The sequence below is a fragment of the Pleurodeles waltl genome, chromosome 8 (assembly GCF_031143425.1).
Source record: "Pleurodeles waltl isolate 20211129_DDA chromosome 8, aPleWal1.hap1.20221129, whole genome shotgun sequence".
NCBI lineage: Eukaryota > Metazoa > Chordata > Amphibia > Caudata > Salamandridae > Pleurodeles > Pleurodeles waltl.
Genome location: NC_090447.1, coordinates 70,512,383 through 70,531,804, shown reverse-complemented (window position 1 = coordinate 70,531,804; position 19,422 = coordinate 70,512,383). Strand labels below are relative to the sequence as shown.

Sequence of the window (19,422 nt, the reverse complement as noted above, 5' to 3'; positions counted from 1 at the left end):
GTATTCACTGTCAGTTTGCCCCTTCTAGTAGTGCTGCGTTTTGCTCAATAGGATCTTGATTCTCTTGTCACTGGTGTACACCTTTCCCTGGATAAAGCTGATTCTTGCTCCTAGAAACATCTTTTCTTGCTCTGATTCAGCAGACTATTTCTCCACATTTATGGAGGATCCCAAGGTGTATAGTGTTTTCATCACTTGTTGCATGGGTTCCTTGAATTTTGTCTAAGCGTTTGCTCTTATTAACCAGTAGTCTAGATAACGGTAAACGCGAATGCCTTGTCTTCCCAGAAGCGCGGACACAGCCTCAAGGACTTTGTGAATACCCTTGGGAACAATTTTATTCTAAAAGCTAGAACTTTGAATTGGTAATGTTTTTTGTCTACCATGAATCAGAGAGATGTCTTGTTTTTTACGTTCATTGAGATGTGCAAATAGGCGTCTTAAGTCTATTGCTGCCATAAAATATCTGATTTGTAACTGTGGCATAACTTCTTGTAATGCTGTCATTTTGAATTTGTGTTTTCATGAATTTGTTTATAAATCTCAGGTCTAGGATAGGTCGTAGAGATCCATCTACTTTCGGGATTGAAAAATATGTTGAACTGTTTCTTTTGTGGATTGCAGATTTTGGAAGCCACTCTATAGAATCTTTCTCCAGCAACTTATCCACCTTCTAGAGTAGACTGACTCTTTCTTCCTTTGAAAGAGCTCTAGTCTTTGGTCTTTTTGGTGGTGTTCTTAACAGTTCTATGCAAAATCCGTATTGCATTAAGTTTAGAATCCACTTGTTTGATGTGATCTTTCGCCACACCTGAAACGTTTTTTTTTTTCTTCCTCCTTCGGTGTTGTGTAGGAGAGGATGTTGCTCGTATCCCCTTACTCAGTGATGTTTGAGAGAGTGCTTCAAGGGCCTGTAAGTCACTTATTTGAGGATGTTGCCCCTCCTCTTTGTTGAAGCCCTCTTCCACGTGTTCTGCCTCGAAATGGCTGCCTGTCTTGATTGTACTGCCAAGTTTGTTGCAGTTGTGTCGACTGACTCCTTGAAATGACTGGTGAGAAGTGCTTGATTTGAAGTTACCCCTTCCTAATGCTCTTCTTAAAGGAGCTGTACCTCTTCACATGCTGTCTTATGAACTGAAGAACTCCCATGGACCTGGCAGTATTATGATTCTTTTTCCGTTTATTTGGCATCTCATCAAAAGCATTTCCAAATAGCTGTTCGACACTGGATGGGGCATTCAGAATGACCACCTGTACCTCTGGTTCTCACCCCAAAATTCGAAGCCAAGACTGGTAACTAGTGCAATAGCCATCATCATTTGTCTCCTGGATGTGTCTGCCATGTCTAGTGCAAACTTGAAGATCGGTGTTGGCAATGTTTTTGACCTCTTCCGCCAAGTGTGCTACCCTCTTCCGGTAGATGTTTCATTAACTCCGCCAACTCATCCCAGCTTTGGTATGCATAACGGTTTAGCAGAGAATCTGAAGTGCACCATTGATTTGTGGCATTTCTTTCAAATTTTTGGCCCATGAGGTCCATTTGGTTGCTCTCCTTGTCTGAAGGGGAACCTGAGGTTGATGGGATGATAGCCCTTTTCCTGGCTGTAGCTGTAATAGAATCAGCTGGCTCCGAACCCCTTATGTATGTAGGATCTTTAGATGAGGACTTATTTTTCTTTTCTGCCCTCGGAGTGATTGCTCTGCATGTGGCTGGTTCTACAAAGACCTCTGTTCCTTGGTCTAAAACACTTGGTAGCATGGTCAGATATTGATTCTTAGATTCAAGAGGTAAAAGTCGCTAATAAGCAACATGTCCTCCTCTTATTGTACCCCATATTTATCAGCCATCTTCAATACCTGGTGGCACATGCCTATGTCATCTGGGGGTGATAGTTTGTGAAGGTAACTCTCCACTCTTTAATCCAGTGATTCCGCTTCTAAATCCTGCCAGTGAGCCTTTGAGTATTCTGAACCCTCAGAATCTTGATACAGACTAGAAAGATGGTGTTCTTCTTCCTCCTGTTATGGCTCTGGTGTTAAAGGTGGCTCGATTTCTTCAACGTGTAACTCTCCCTGCTCCTTTGTAGCCAAGGGTACCTTTGAAATTCGAAACTACTGACACATCGAATTCTTGCATTCATATAAAAGAATCACTATTTCGGCCCAGAGCTTTCTCTTTCTTTAACTCAGCCGCCCGTTCGGCGTTTTGTCGTCCGACATCCTCTTCAACAATGAAGAGTGTTTCTTTGACTGATCGGTCATCAAGCTTCGCTGATCCCGATGAGATTTGGATGGTTCTCTTACCTGGTGTCCATACAAGTCTTTGACGTCTTGGGCTACAAATTCTTCGATTTCCAAGTCTACCTCCGCTGCTTCTTCCTCTGCTCCTTACGAAACGCTTTCCTCCTCATCACTCTCCAGTCCCAAATCTCAGAGAAGGGTGTTATGTTGACTCTCCGTGGTGTAATGAGCCTCTGCTTCTCTTACTCTTAACTTCTTCTGTGTGAATACGGCACAGGCGTTGCAGTTTTCGCTTCAACGGTCCACCAGGAAACACAGATTACAGACCCGATGATTGTCCTTTTGAGAGTACTTGTGGTGGCCATTATTGCAGATTTGGAAAGGTGCGTTCTCCATTAAGCCCTCCAGGGAGCCCCCTACACGTGCATCTTCTGAAAATCTCAAAGGTTGTCTCTGCCTTCTTCTCTGATCTTCCAGGCGAGTACCTGTTGTTGCGCTGCATCTTCCTTTAAGTTTTCTGCGATGTTCTCTATGATTTTCATGCTATTTTCTTCCAAGTGTTGGAGATCCTTCGCTAAGCGTCCAAACCAAACATCACAAAAAAAATAATCTGAAGATGGCGGCCAAAGGTGGGAACTTTCAGAGGAGTTCAACTACACCACAGGGGTCACAAAATGGAGGCACGTCGACACAAAAAAAAAAAAAAAAAGGGACAATGTTTTTTGAGACAATTATGGATCCAACCACTAGATGGCGAAATAATGCACAGCATGTGAATCCAGAAAAGATTCACACTGCAAAACCAGTTCACGAGGAAGACCTGAGGCATCCATGTAGTCCAGAAGATCCCAGATGTATAAGGAGGACAGAAGTGAATCCAAACATATGTATATTGTTTGTTCAATTCCATTTGCAATATACATCCTGGGCGAGACTACACTGTTTGACAGCTTGATTCAGACTTTAATTTCTTTGTACAATACTATTATACTGTGTAACAGTGACCAATTTATTCCCATACATGACAGCTTTCCCCATAATCTGCTACAATTTACCATGTCAAACAGGAGACTATAATAGCTATTGCAAACATAAGGATTTGTTTTTCCTAGATCAGTGGTTCCCAACCTATTGACTTCTGTGGACCCCCACTTTATCATTACTGGAACCCCCCCAGGATCCCACACTTTATCATTATTGGAATCCGGGGATCCCACCACTGAGTCATTACTGAAAGCTGAGGAGCTAATCTGTTAATATTAAATTTTTTGAGCAGTCGCGGAACCCATCTGAAGAGGCTTCACGGACCCCCAGGGGTCCCCGGACGACAGGTTGGGAACCACTGTCCTAGATGCTTTGCTGACCAGCAGAATTAGGGCTAGGAGATTGTTAGTTATAGAACATCCTGTTCGGAATACGGTTTGGTATCAGGAGGCTCTCATCATTCACCCCATTGGTTTAGCAAATAAATTACCTTCATCAAGTAGTGGTATGAGAAATATTTTGGGAATATTTTTAGGGCACTTTTGGCAAGATAGGGGGATATTATAGTGCCCTTTGATAAGGGGATTTATCCAGTAAATATTACTTGATAAAATAGGCAGATTAAGAAGACACTCCATAAGGATGAACAATGTTTTATCAGCTGCAGGTATGCCACTCATCAGCAGCTCAGGAAGTTCTGCTATTTTGTATTAAGCTAATTTGTTCTTTCGCTATGGTGGTTAACATATGTTCTCGCCAAGAAATAGGTGGAAATAGTGTCTGTGAAAAAGTCCTTCCCATACCCTCCTCATGTGTCATTTGATATAAAATAACCATTGGTAGTTCTATAGACTGAAGTACTCGCCCTAAGCAAGAAACATATATATATATATATATATATTTATTTAATAGGTCAAAGCCTACCAGACAGCACAGCTGTCTGGTTAGCTAACAACTTCTTAGGGACATTCTGGAAGCTTCTCTGAGAATGCATTCCACTCACTGCTTACCATTATCCGTGTTTTGTAACTCACAGTTGCTTGGTTTATATTTGTTTCAGGCTGTCCAGTTTGTCACTCCTGTGGAGTATAGTCTATTTACTGTATTCTTCAATGAGCACTTGCTTTCAGTAAACAGGCCTTTAAATCTTGTTCTTATCTTGTCATATGTGCTGTGCAGTCAAAGACAGAGGACAAATGTCAGGCTTTGTTCCAGGAAGCTTTAGTGTTTATTCTTCTTTCTCCAACTTCAAAGTGAGAGGATTTGTGTGACAATCTTGCTGTGAAAGAAAGGTTTTTCTTCAAGCAGCCAACAAACTTAAATGTCTGTAAATAAACTGTGCGGCTATTTCATAATATATCAGAGTTAGGAAAACAAAAATGTAGCTTTTTTTGTAAAGCTGAAGGGTGGTAAAAATAACTATTTTAATATGATCAAAACAAATCAATACACTAGTTGACGCAATTTCCACATATTATCTTTTGTTCGTTCTATAGTTTTATTAACAAAACTGCATGCCTGTGCAAATATATTGGTCACTGTAGGAAGTTGGACTGGGGTGCGGTGGACACCTATGGTGTTGGTACTTTATACCAGGTCCAGGCAACCCCTATTAGTGAATGAAGACAGTGTCTAGGAAGCCAGGGCTCTCTAAAGGTAGCTGTGGATGAGCAGCCAAGACTTATCTAGGAGGAGATCAAAGCACATGCCATACCACAACAGTCACACAGTAGCTTATCACACCTGAAAAGAACCACACAGTGTTGCACAAAAAAGGTACTTTATTATAGTAACACTGAATTAGATTACTTATAGGCAGTCCCCCCAATTGCAGCCCTATGGGAGGGCCAAACAATATACAAAAATAGTGGAATGCAAAGTGAAGTTCCCCACGCAAGGTTTGGAGTAGTTAGAGGGGAGCTGGAAGAACTCAAGACCCCAAGAGGTGAGTCTAAGTGACCTCCACCAACCAGGAGAGCAGAGGTAAGTACCTGGTCTTCCCACGGACTAACAAGAGGACTTAGAAAATGGATTGTACAAAACCAGGACCAGAGGAACCCAAAGGTGGATTCTGGAAGAAGACCAGCAAAAGAAGGGGACAGAGTCCAGTCCACGATGGAGTGTCCAGTCGGGGCAGGAGCCACTACCCACCCTTCTGTGGATGAAGATCTGAGTCGACGGGGGAAGAAGATCAGCTGTGGAGTCCAGGAGCTGCAGAGGAGTCCTTGGAGGGTGCAGATGATGTCCCACATAGGTCGCAGTTGGTCAGCAGTTAGGAGAACCACCAACAAGCCTTGGCAAATGCAAGAGGGCAAAAGGGTTGCAAGGCTGAAGAGGACCAGCAAGGTCCAGGGGACTCGACCCTTGGAGGGGAATCCAAGCTGACCCACAGCCGTCGGGAGAGTCAGCAGAAGCAGTTGCAGCCCACTGGCAGCAGGCACAGAAAGTTGCAGTGAGGCCCAGTCAGCACACATGGAGAAAAGTCCCACTTCGCTGGAGCAGCAGAGGTGAGGGTGTCCTTACAAGGATGAATTGCTGGGGGTTGGGGCTACTCGGAGCCTGAAGATACCTTTGAGCAGGAGACAACAAGCCTTGGCTGCTGCAAGAGTCACTGTGCACAGGGGTACTGTCCTGCAAGGAGAGGCAAGGGCACACCATCTCCCAAAGTGGACAGCAGACAGAGTATTAAGGGGGCGACTCCAGACCAACACCTGGGATGCAGGATCAATGCAGTCCCAGAGAAGAGCAGATCCACGCAACCAGATGACATAGCTGTAGGTGCCTGCAGATGCAGGGGAGTGACTACTTCACTCCAAGGGGATTCCTTCTTGGTGCAGCTGAAGTCTTGCGACCCCAAAGGATGCACAGTCTGGGAAATGAGGTAGCTACTCGAAGGAGCCGGGGAAACAATGTTGCAAGGTGAGGTCGTCTCAGGAGTTACAGTCTTGTTGGTTCCTTAAGTGTCCAGTTGCATTTCAGGTGGCCAGGAGATGAAGTACTGGTGGAGTCTTCCACGCCAAATCTGGAGACCCCACCCACAAGGGTGTCCCTATATAGCCTTAAAAGGGGGTTTGGTCACTTTGCACGGTGACCACCTATCAGAGGGGGTCACGGACGTCACCTGCCTGACCTGGCCACTCAGATGCTCCCAGGGGCCTCTGCACATCGTGATTTCAAGATGGCAGAACCAAGTGGTCACGTGGAGGAGCTCTGGGCACTTCTCCCAGGGTGGCGATGGACAGGGGAGTCGTCACTTCCTATTCCTGTGTCTGGTTTTGCCCCAGAGCAGGGACTGGTGCAAACCGGTTTATGCAATGAGGGCACCAAATATGCCCTCCAAAGCAAACCGGTGGCTTGGGGAGGCTACCCCTCCAAGCCTTGTAACACTCATTTCCAAGAGCGGGTGCTGCCTCCCTCCCCAACAGGAAACCCTTTGCTCTGCCTCCCTGCCTGAGCTGGTCAAGCAGCAGAGGGCAGAACCCTGTGTGAGGGGCTGCAGCAGCGCGGGCTGCCACAAACCCTGGAAGTCTGGTGGGAGCAATACTGGGGGTTCTCTAAGGAGCCCCCAGAGTGCATGGGATCATGCCACCAAAACTGGCAGCTGTTATTGGGGTGTGATTCCGACCGGTTTGGAGTCACCATTATGTAGCTGTTTCCCCGTACTCACGAAGTCCAGTGCATTGGAACTGGAGGTTTGGTCATGCAGGGGTGCCCTCACACACAGGGACCTGCACCCTGCCCTTTGGGCTGGAAGGGCCTACCACAGGGGTGACCTATGGTACAAAGGGTGCAGGCACCTTTTCACACAGGCTACAATGGCAGCCTGCAGACACGTTTACATGGGCTCCCATGGATGGTATAATGCATGCTGCAGTCCATGGGGGGACACCTGGTGTCCCAATGCCCTGGGTACCCAAGTACCATATACTAGGGACTTCAGGGGACACCAGTATGCCAATCGCGAAGAGCACAAAGGTCCAAGGTAACCAAATCTGGAGGGCGAGAGCACAATCACAGTGGTCCTGGTTAGCAGAATCCCAGTGAAAACAGTCTAAGCGCACTGATAGCAGGCAAAAAGCGGAGACGACCATCCCAAAAAGAGGGTACTTTCCTAGAGTCATTTCAATTGAAAATGTGTTCTCTAATATTAGTGCGCTATGACACCATGCATATGCCACACAATATGCCACTCCCCTCCCTTCAACGACCCTCCACTTTATGCCCCAACCTTTCACTCTACAAAACGTCACCCTACGACACTCACTTTCAGCCATACAGAAACAGCAGCCATGCTGGAGTACAACATTGCTAAAACACTGTCAAAGCCAATAGTTCCTACATAAGCAAGACCTAGTGGCTTTGCCAATGCTGGTTTGTTCTTACTGCGTCACAGAGATTTACTCAAGCCTGCTCCCACTGAGTTATTTAAATTTGTTTTATTGTTGATCTGTATTTAAATTGTTTGATCCAATTGTGATCATCAACATACAATTCCAGTAGAATGAGTGTCAAGGATTTTCTAAACTGTCTTTTTACTAGTAGGTGTTGTTGGTTGATGTATTGATTGTCAAATGTAAAACAATGACTGCCAGCTAAAGAAGACGTAAAGTTAAAAGTAACCCTCAGTAATCCTTTCCAGTCACCCATCCACACAGATTCAAGGTCAGAGTAAGCGCTCCTTAGCATTCCAGATTGAATAAAGTCTTGTTCTCTCCACTATAATTGTTTGAAATCAAGGCAGCTGTTCCAAATGATTTTCCTTTAGTGTGTCTGTGTGCTTCTACCTTGTGGAGTATGTCATGCCAAAACATAATGAGATTTGTTTCAGATTAGGATCTCTTTCTGGTCTTACCAGACTTGGCATTGTAGATAATTGTTATGAATGAATACATCCACCATGGAGTACAAGGAATTTAAAGGATAAATCAAATCAAATCATTAGCATTTATAAAGCGCGCTACTCACCCGTGCGGGTCTCAAGGCGCTAGGGACAAAGGGGGTGGTTATCGCTGCTCGAACAGCCAGGTCTTTAGGAGTCTCCGGAAAGCGGAGTGGTCCTGGGTGGTCCTGAGGCTGGTGGGGAGGGAGTTCCAGGTCTTGGCCGCCAGGAAGGAGAAAGATCTCCCACCCGCCGTAGAGCGTCGGATGCGAGGGACGGCGGCGAGTGCGAGGCCAGAGGAGCGGAGGGGGCGGGTGGGGACGTAGAAGTTGAGCCGTCTGTTGAGGTATTCCGGTCCCTTGTCGTGGAGGGCTTTGTGTGCGTGGGTGAGAAGTCGGAAGGTGATCCTTTTGCTGACTGGGAGCCAATGCAGGTGTCTCAGGTGTGCGGAGATGTGGCTGTTGCGGGGTACGTCGAGGATGAGGCGGGCTGAGGCGTTGGATCAGTTTAAACAGGATTTATGAGCAGGTTTTATATTGGTAACCTCAAAAAGATATGCTGACTGAATATAAAGATAGTAATTTTACCATGAAATCTTTACATCTAGGAATGGCTCTCTTATAAATGCTTTCTCCACTAATACTAGGACCATCCCCTGAGAAGGGTATGAAACGCATAAGAGAATGAGTGACTGAACTTATGTACTTTATTAAACTGGTGAGGGCCCCTACGAGATGACAATCACTGTGTACTGGCATATGGGACGGAACGGTTATACTTTGACAAAATTCTGCATGATCCATCTGAGCACCTTATTATCTACTGAGCACTTTCAGTATGAAGCCCTAGAGTAAGAAACAATATAGAAAGAAAAATATAATATTTTTGTAATCTAACCCTAAATACTTAATTCAATTTGATATTATATTTAGAGCAAACCCCACACCAAAAAAAGAAAAAAAATTCACAACTGAAACAAGTGTAAACCGTCCCCAAACCAGGACGATAATTCTGGAAAAGATAAATGATAATCATCTTGTTGGGGCCTTTTGCAGGAGAAGTGGAGATATTTCAAGGAGTGTAATGAGTATGTATGGGGTTGTGTATGGTACGTATGTTTTTTTTTAAAAAAAGGTATGTTTAGGATTTTTGACACAAATAGGGCATTAGTTGCGTGGCCAGAACAAGTAATGGGTGTGTATTCACCCCTTCACTGGGGACCAAACACCCCACTGTAATGCTGGACTCTTAAGGGAGTGAATCAGAACAGCCCAAAGCTTACTCAAGGGCTGGGGGCGTGAAAAAGCCCATGGGCACCATGTGGTGCTCCTTAACGTGAATATCAAATGAGGATTCTTCTTAAGTTTTATTTACTGGGGGTGTGCAATCCCACCTGGGCATCCTGCATGGCTTTTTTACTGGGGGCAGCTTGGGGAGCCTAACCCCGGCTGCCTCAGCCAGCTCCACACCCAGCTGCCATTCTCCATTGTCTGTGAGGGAACCAGCAGAGTGCTTCTCTGCCCACTCCATGAGGGCATGGTGTATCTTTGTGGTGGCTGCCCCATACCTACCAAGACACAGGTATGCTGGATGGACACACCAGAGCTGGCACAGCACAGTGGCACTCCTCCTTGGTTCCTTATAGTGGGGGGCCTGGAGACGGGGTCCCAGGACCCTTGCTCTTGGTCACTGCGACTGCATTCCCCTGATCATCTATGATGCATCTATGATGCAGGAGCCAGTAATAGGGTCAAGGGCCCCCTCTTCACTTTGTTGGGGGTGTGATGGTTCTCCTTCAAACACCCTGCTGACAGGACCCCAGAGATAGGGTTCCGGGCCTCCAAAACATGAACCGCCCACGGAGTGGGATCCTGAGGCCTCCACACACCTTCTTCCAGGATTAATTAGTAATGATACCTTTTGTAGACTCCTGGGCCCTTGTCCACTCCCCAGGGCTTACTGTAGACCCACACACAAACACATGCAGACTGCCACTGCAGAATGCGTGAAATGGTGCAAACCATTTTTCACAACACAACTTTGCATGCATCTTGTATGCAATGCCCACAGCCACGGCATACAATATATTTAAGTCAGCACCTACAGCAGGTGGTAAGACAGGATGCATTATATTACAGTTGAGGGCACATCTACACGAGCAGATGTAGTTGTGATGCCTAGACTTTGCAAGTGTTCAAGAAGCCATTTTGAGGACTTATTGGACACTGGTCATTACACGTTACCAAGCTATACAATGGATTCACTGAAAACAATGGTGTTTGGCATTAAACACCTGGGCTTAGCACATCCGCATTGATGCCAGTATCAGATTTAATATGACGTGCACCCAGTGGGCACCTTAGAGGTACCCCTTGAATACCTACAAGTCCCTTAGTGTGCTGACTAATATTGTCCAGCCTGCCAGAGAGGAGTTTCTACCCCCTGCAGGCGACAGCCCATGCTCTCAGAGGCCAGAAACAATGCCCGCGCCGGCAGAAGGTGATAGCACTAGCAGAATGGGTAATGATTTAGCATATCAAGACCAGAGGCTCCAAAGCCTCTGCCACCTTGTATATGCGACCATGGCTTCCCCTCTGACCTGGGGAACACCACCCCCCTGCCCAGAGGCTCGTTGGGACCAAGTGGGGGAATTAGATACTCAGGAGGCATGTTGCACTTCAAGGTGGACTATCTGAAGTGCACAGCCAAGGAAGGGTTTCACCATCTTGGTTTTATTTAAAAAAAATTAAAAAAAGAGAGCACTCTGGGCCCGGGTTATGACCACTTTTCCCAGGAAGTGGTCATACAGGGGGGTCTAGTCACCACAGGGGTAAGTGCCCAGTAGCCCATTGGCCCCTCAGCACCCCTAAATTGAGTATCTAGAGGACCCCTTGACGCAAGATTGAAAGATTAGACTAACTAGGAACATAAGATGGACAAAGAGGAGTCACTGCAAGAGCTGAGGACTTACACCAGACTTGGGCCAAACCCTGCCCTGCCGCTGGTACCTCCTAGACAACTGTACAGTCTCATCAAAAGGCTCAAAAGCTGTAAACCCTCCAAAGCCCTTGGACTGTGCAGTGCTTCGCCAACCATCTAGCATCTCCCTTGGGGTGGAGGAGCCATCCCCCCACATTTGCAGGCATTGACTGCATCAGTCCAATTCAAAGTCTTGCTGGCCATCGGGACAACTGAGAAAGCATCACACCAGGAGGAGGTTTCCCTGGTTCCACAAGTTCAGCCCCATCTCTACACAGAGTTCTGAGATGCTAGACTGTCCAGCAGCTTCCAGGCACTAATACCTGGAGTACAAGAGCACAGCAGCAATCAATGCTTGTTGAGCATCCAGCCTGGACACCACTGTAGCCAAAATCAACCTGCCCAACAAGGGACTTCAGAGCAGACTAGGCCACACAGAGTGGCCCTGCTGATCTGTTTCTTTCCCTCTGCAAAGTTAACCCAAGAACCGCGAGAGCCTCAAACAAATGACCAGCCGGCTAAACATCTCTGCACAGGAGCCACACAATGCGAGTCCCCAACTACAGAATGTGTCCCCTTGCCTTAGAGACCCTCCCGAGCCAAGACCCCATTCAGGTTCTGCTGCGCTTGTCCGCAGCAGAACCCCAGCCTTTGTTTACAAGTGCCCATTGCCTTCAACTGTGTATCTCTCAAGGCTACCAACCTGTCCACCAACTCTCAACCCCATCAAGCCAGGGCAGGTAAACTTAACTGCTGGTGGTTCTTTGGACGTTGGCCCCCTAGCACCTTAGGTTCAAAAAGGCAACCTTGAAATCCAACTACAAGTGGCTTTTTGTCTTTCCTCCTATAGGAGGACATTAGAGCATTCGGGGCTACTGTTATTTGCGTTTACTTACAATATTCATAACTCCAAAAGTATTTACCTGACAACAATGATCTAAAATATAATATAATATTTTATTTTTGAGTGTACCATTAATTGACTGTGTGTGCAACAAAAGCTTAACATCAGCATCAGGTGGTTTCTTTTTGCAGTTATCAATGGCTGCTGCCATCCAGGCCCAGTGTTCAGCTCCAACAATCGCACTCCATCCCTTGTTCAAGTGTTTGTAAGTGGGGCTAGAAAGTGCTACAAGTGAGGCAACTGTGGCCAACCCTAGGGTGCCAAATCACCTCTCCACCAGGTCTCAACACTCCTGCAGAGTATTTAGGAACCATTCAGAACGGCATATCCAGAAGGCACTGGTCTAAACACCTCTGGGGCCTCAACTATGCCCCTCACTAATCACTGTGAGAGCCGTTCCCATCAAAACTTCAAAGAGGAGCCCCCTTCTGAGTTGGCTCCAGAGGACTAGACTCCTTCCCTTGTTCAGCGGGCTTGGGCAATCCCAACCCTGGTACAACACAACGGCTAATTTAAGGATGCAGATATTCTTTCCCACCACTGCCCTCTCAGGAGGGGAGTGAAGCACTGTTAATTTCTCCCTTTGTGTGGGGAAGCCTTTGTTACTTCTGCTGATGAACAACACAATTAATGTGGCCTTTGCAGGGTGACTAAAGGCCTGGGCTCTCATCCTTGGCTGAGCCAGAGAAATATGACAACTCTGGATAACTCTTAAGATGTAAATAGATCTGCTTGGGACGTGCATATTTGACTTTAATGCATACTTTTCGCCACAGTTCAAAACCTTGCTGGACTTTGTAGGCCAAAGGTAAGCAAAACTCCATCCTAAGGCAATTTTCCCTCATATGTATAAAAAAAGCCTCATTGTGGTTTTCCAATTTGTCTACACTGACTTTCCTAATGTTATTATGCCTTCCCAGGTCAATATCCAACACTGCATAGTCCCTTTTGAGCCAGGTTACCTGCTTGCAGTTACCATGTTGCACAAGATGGTAGACTCACATTCACAGCACTCACATGTGCACTCATGTCCAAGTATAGCCATTCAAGTATCCATTACCCTTTCTGTGTCGCAGTGGCTTTATCTTTAAGGCTGACACTGGTTTTAAACTTGTGCTGTAGCTTACCATGTGTTTACCATGGTGAGTCACCAGTTATGAGAATCACCTACAGCAAAAAATCAAACCAAGTGATCAATCCGGGCAGACTGAATGGGCAGAAATCATTTTGCTACAGCCATTTTGTATCCATAAATAATTTTAAATTGTTAACAAATGGGAGCACTTGATATTTGAGAAATGAAGTTAAAAATGTGTTAATATAACACGTTTATTGGTCATTCACAAATGTTGGATTAAGTTCAGAATGGAAAGAATACAGATTAAGCGGGAGAACTTGTGATATACGGCTCTTCTAATTACCACACTCCTCCTAATATTGTGGTCATACTATGTTTGTTTTGCTACATTGGCTTTATTTTCTACTAAAGGTTTATTAGAGTGTTAAACTCGTCTTGAATTTCCTTTATTATTCTTCAACTATCTCACTTCATAAAAAAGTTAATGTATTCATAGACCCTGCAATGGAAACATTTGCTTGCTCTGGACTAACGGAGTTTCTATCTAAGCAGTTTGAGGTCGCGGTTGAGAATGGGAATTAAGATCATTGGTCCTCAAATTTTTTAATGTCAATTTTTTTGGGGGGCTATTTGGAGAAGGCCATGCTTACGCACCTACACGTTTTTGTCCAGATAAGGTATCCACTCCAAATTTAGCTACATTTTGGGGGTTTGGGGAAAGTGGGGAAAGATTGCAGAAGAGTGTTTTTCCCTGCAAATGGCATTGATGAAGGGTTTGTGGTGCTAACATCAATATTTCCCCAGCTTTCAGACAAGGCAGACTTGAATTATAAAAACAAATTTTGTCACAGTTTTGGCATTTTACTGGGACAGACAATTTTTCTTATTTTTCGTGCTTTCAACCTTCTTCCAGTTAGTGGTAGAAAAGGGTGTGAAATCAATGGTGGATCCTGGAAGGCTATACATTTCTGAAAAGTTGACAAAATTCTGAATTCAGCAAGGGGTCATTTGTGTGGATCCTTCAAAGTTTTCCTATAGAAAGTAACAGATGAAATACAAATATTGAAACTGAGTTGACAAAAACAGCCATGTGTCCATATTCTCATCTGTAACTTATATCTTATTTCCGCTGGACCCTTCTTGGTTGCAGGGAATTATAGAGCTTGTAGGTTCACCTAGAACCGGCGGTACCCAGAGCCAATAACTGAGATGCACCTTGAAATGGTTTTTCATTGTATACCAGGTATACAGCAATTCATTTAGTAAAACAGAGTGAAAAACAAGTGTCAAAGAAACCTATGTATTTCAAATATGGGCACAAAATATGGAGTTCAGAAGCAGTGGTTATTTGCACATCTCTGAATTTGTGGGTATCAATACTAGCATGTAAATTAGAGGGCATCTCTCAAAACGACTTTTCTTACACACTATCTTACATGTGGAAGGCACAAAGGCAGAGAAAGGTAATTGGTAGTAACACTTGTTCTACTATTCTGTGTTTCCCCCAGAATCCCAATAAAAATCCTACCTCACTTGTGTGAGTTGGCCTAGTGCCTGCGGCAGGAAACAGCCCAAAATGCAGCATGGATACGTCACATTTTTCCACCTAAAACTGACCCCTTTTCGCAATTAGCCTAGCTGTGGATTTTGGGCTCTAGCTCAGCCCACACCTAGGGTAATTTAGGCAACCTGTACATTTTTTTTTTTTTTTTTTTAAACTAAACACCTAGGGAAATCCAAGATGGGGTGACTTGTGTGACTCATCAGGTTCTGTTACCTCCAAATTTGACTTTAAAAAAACAAAAACATTTTCCTCACATTTCTGTGATGGAATGTTCTGGAATATGCACAGAGCTACAAACTTCCTTCCACCAGCATTCTCCCAAGTATTCTGATAACAATGGTACATAACTTGTGTGGCTGGGCCTAGTGCCAGTGACATGAACTTATCAAACCAAGGGCGATGGGAGCCGTCGCTTGGGGACTCCCAATGGAATCGGTTACATACGTTCCGGTCTGTGCACTAGGCCCAACCACACAAGTGGCACAGCAGTTTTATCAGCAGAATGGTACAATGTCCGTTGGTAGGAATTTTGCAGATTCCGGAAGATTCCATTACAGAAATGTGAGTGAAAATGTGTATTTTTAGTCAACATTTGAGGTTTGCAGGGCACTGTGGATAAGAAAATGGTGTGGTATGGGGAGAAAGTGCGCAGGTGTGGGGAGGAGTGGCTGGGAATGGATGGCAATGATGGGCAGCTGCCACGAATATATATATAAAAAAAAAAAAGTAACGCCTATTGTCCAGTGGGAATCTGAGATAGCTTTTCTGAGCACCAAAGCAGTGGGAAATAAATGAGCTGATCTCATTTCACTTTTAATGTAATGACGTCCGCAAACGATAGTCATTACATTGAAAATTTAAAAAGCCTTGGCTGGCTGGGGAAGCTTTTCCCCAGCTCCCGAGGCAAAAAATGGAAATCCCTGTGCTGTGAACACTGATGAAGACCGAATGGTTCCATCCTCTGCACCAGAGTGCCGGTGTGCATGACGCAACCGTTCCATAATGCGCATCGAAGGGGTTAAAACAAGGTATAGCTAATTGATTTACAATTGGCACAGTACTTAAGCACCCCCGTAAGTCCCTAATAAATGGTGCCTCTGGTAACTAGGGCCTGGGTACTGAAGAGGGTCTCTAAAGGCTAACTTACGCCACCCTAAGGGACCCACACACAAATTGCCATCCCAAACTGCATGGCAGGGTGCAGCCCAAGAGAAAACACTACATGGCATAGACTGTGTGCCATGCCAAAGTCACTACATGTCTTATATGTAAGTCACGCCTACAGCAGGCCTTAAGAGCCCTAAGGCTGGGTGCTTTATAATACATGTGAGGGCATGTCTGCATGAAGAGATACGCCCGTGATGCCTAGTTCTACTGCTAGACATTGCAAGTGAACAAGGAAGCCATCTTAAAAAGGTACTGGCCATCATGAGCTACCCAGCTACATAATGGTTTTATTTAATACCTTCGGTATCAAACACCTCATCTTAATACATCAATACTGATGTCAGTATTTGATTTATTATGTCGGGCACCTACAGAGCATCTTAGAGGTGCCACCTGAAACTTACTAGTCCTCTAGTGTGCTTGCTGACTGGTATCAACCAGATTGCCACCACAGACTAGTTTGACCCTCTGGAGGTGAGAACCCTCGTCTCTGGGGTCAGAAACAATGTCTATTCTGGCAGGAGGTGTTATCACCTCCACCAGCAGGATGGCTAGTAAATCTGCATACTAAGGCCAGGGACTTTGAAGTCGGTCGCCTTAGATATGCAAACCCAGCTTCCCCCAGAACTAGTAGAGGCAACCCATGCTGAGGCCCATCTGGCACAAGGACAGGCTGGAAATTAGATAGTCAGGAGGCGTGTCACACTTAGACTGAGCACACCCCTCAGGGAGGCAGCCTTAAGTGAACACAGAGGGGAATTCATCTTGTGAGTGGTGGAATTAGGAACACTGGGATACGGTGATGCCCACTCCCCATATGAAGAAGTCATCTAGGGGGTGTAGTGACCCCAACGGTAAATAGTCCATTGGCTACTTCCCTTCCTTCCCCTTAACACCCCTAAACTGAGTATTTAGGTGGCCTCTGAAACCAGGAGAGTGGATCAAGTCTAGGTTTGAAAACTGAGAACCAAGGAAGAAAGAAGGACAGAAGAGAGCGAGAACTGAAGACATGCACAAAACCCTGCCAAGCTACTTGCACTTGGACAAATCACTTGGACCCACTTCACAAAGAGCTGGACACCCTCCCCCCATAACCTTCGGAGGAGTGCACAGCACCTCAACAACAGGGAACGATCTCCCTTGGGGGTAGAGAAGCTACTCCCTTGCATCTGCAGGCACCAAGAGAAGCTGTCCTGTCCACCTTGTTACTGACCACTCGGTCCACCTAGGGACCAACTTCCCAGGAAAAGGTCACTGAGGACCTCAGTCCTATCACCCAAGCGAGTTTGGCGATGCTGACCCCTTAGGAGCCCAACGGTATCAATACCCTGGGTACCAGTGCAGTTGCAACGGTCAAGGCTTGGTGTGTCCAGTCTTGGCACAGAGAAAAACCAACAAGCACTTTGAGGGACTTCAGGGACAGTGAGACCCACGTCAAGAGTGGCCCAGCTTTCCTGTCTGCCCCTCTTCTGTTGGACCAAGAGTGAGTCTCTGACCACCACAACATGACTCCTCAAAGTACCACTGCACCGGAACACCACAGCCAGAGTCCAAAGGAGGTGACTGCACCAACGGAGTCCTGAAACCCTCTAGAGCTGCAGGCTCACCCTTGGGTTTGGCCAGACAGGTCCCTCACTCACTGCCTGCACCCTCTGTCTACAGAAACCAAGGACCATGAAGATCTTCCACAGTGCGACCCCACCAGACAAAGCATCACTGCAGGAGTCCTTCAGCCCGAGTTTGAGTGGACCAACTGTGTCCCTGCGTGCCCAAGACCCAAGTCCCCCTCCAACTGGACCGGTCCTCAAATCCCTTCCTGCAGCCTCTTTCCAAACAGGACCATTTCCTGTTGACTTTAATGGGGAACCTGATGCTAAAAAGCACATTTGCACCTGGATGCCCCAGAGCTGACAGAGGTGACCGGTTGGTGCTGCCTTAGAACTTGTCCCATACTCAAGTCCTGAAGAATAGTCATGTAAGTTGTCGTCAAGTGACCAAATGCAGCATATGCTTTTCCCCCCATAGGACACTGCCAATTCAAAGATACAATACAGTGCATTTTCTAAGTCTTGAAAAATCACTATCTAAAAAACAAAAGTACCCCAATATGATGATCTTGGTGTCTAAATAGATATAAAAATCTATTATTCTTAAAAATTGGTGTTGGATTTCTTTATTGAGTGTGTCTTGCGTACTGACTGTGTGCAATAAATGCTAAACACTATCCTCTGATAAGCCTGCTAGCCCACACAACCACAAAAAACATTTACTTTAACCCCTGTCTGCCAATAAGGGTCGTCTTGGACTGTCAGCACTGTGTCTACATTCATCAGTACACTACATAGATAGCCAGCTTCCTACAATATATTTTTTGTAATGGCACTTGTTCTGTTAAAAGTGCTGATTAATCTATCATGATCATTGTTGTACATATGGCTCCCATTGCATACAAAACAAGAGGACGTGCTGGTGGTGTACGTCAGTCATCTCCTGACTGATGCCATGTGCCAAAACACACAGAAGCAAAGCAATCAGGTAATTCAGGATTGTTCAGCAACAGAGTAAGCCCATGAAATGATCTCAAAGGCTTCAGTAGTCTTGAGTCTGGTCTTCTTGAAGTATTTCTCATTATTAAAATCATCCCTAGTTAAGCAGAGATTTTTGAAAATAGCAATATCATGAAGCCAGTTTGGTCTGCGCCAAAATCATATAGCAGACTGATACGACTAGCTATGCTAGCTTAATAATTTAGGCGCCAATCCAGAAGTGTCCACCCACTCTTAATTATAAGGAGATTTAAGAACTTTAATTATAGGGTCTCCCATTACTTTGATGTAATCTGCACACACTGATGCAGTTTGATTCCACTTCTATGTTGCTTGTTTGTGTTTTGTTCTCTTTTTAAAACAACTGTACTTGCTTATAATATTCTCTAAATATAAACCAATAAGTAAAATGAATCTGGAAAGGTTTGCCAGTCTTCAAAACTAATCACCTGCAGTGTGTGTGGATTTATTCCCAATGATGAAGCAATATATGACGACGCAGACATGGGCTCTTGTTCCTCAGTTGTGTCATCCTCCATTGTGACCTCTGGAACTGGCTCCTGAGTAATATCTGCCATATCACTATCCAGTTCCATCACACTTCCAAGCTGTTCAACCACAGGGCTCTGTAGAAATAAAAATAATAGGGATTACCATTAGAAAAAGAATAGTCAAATAGCACAAGATATACAGGGTAATATTAATAAAGTTGTTGGATGGTTCAGCAGAGGACACATCTAACCCAACAACTGGAATTTAGACATTGAATGATGAGCTTTAACAAAACATTAGATTCATAAACTCTGTACTTTTCACTGCCTGATGCATATAAGATCTAAACATCCTGACAAAAAAACATGTCACACAAAGCAATTAAAGTATTGGCAACATGCCATTAATGTCACCAAGATCACCATATGCCTCCAAATATCCATTCTAAAGGAGTGTGTCCATCCAATGACATCAAGACACCCAACGAAGCAATTATGGCTCCTAAATAACATTGCACAACTGAATCACCATTATTCCCACACCTATAAAATAAGTACAAATTAAGAATGTCAGAAGGCAAAGTGAATC

General features: G+C 45.1%; 1 protein-coding gene across 2 annotated transcripts in view; it reads right to left on the bottom strand.

Annotated features, from left to right (window-relative positions):
• NUP98 (nucleoporin 98 and 96 precursor) overlaps nt 1-19,422 on the bottom strand; it is a 603,720-nt gene that overhangs the window by 248,580 nt on the left and 335,718 nt on the right. For both annotated transcript variants that reach the window (XM_069203729.1, XM_069203730.1), the window contains exon 21: nt 18,792-18,968. In XM_069203729.1, coding sequence (XP_069059830.1) covers nt 18,792-18,968 — 177 coding nt within the window. The remainder of the gene's footprint in view (nt 1-18,791; nt 18,969-19,422) is intronic.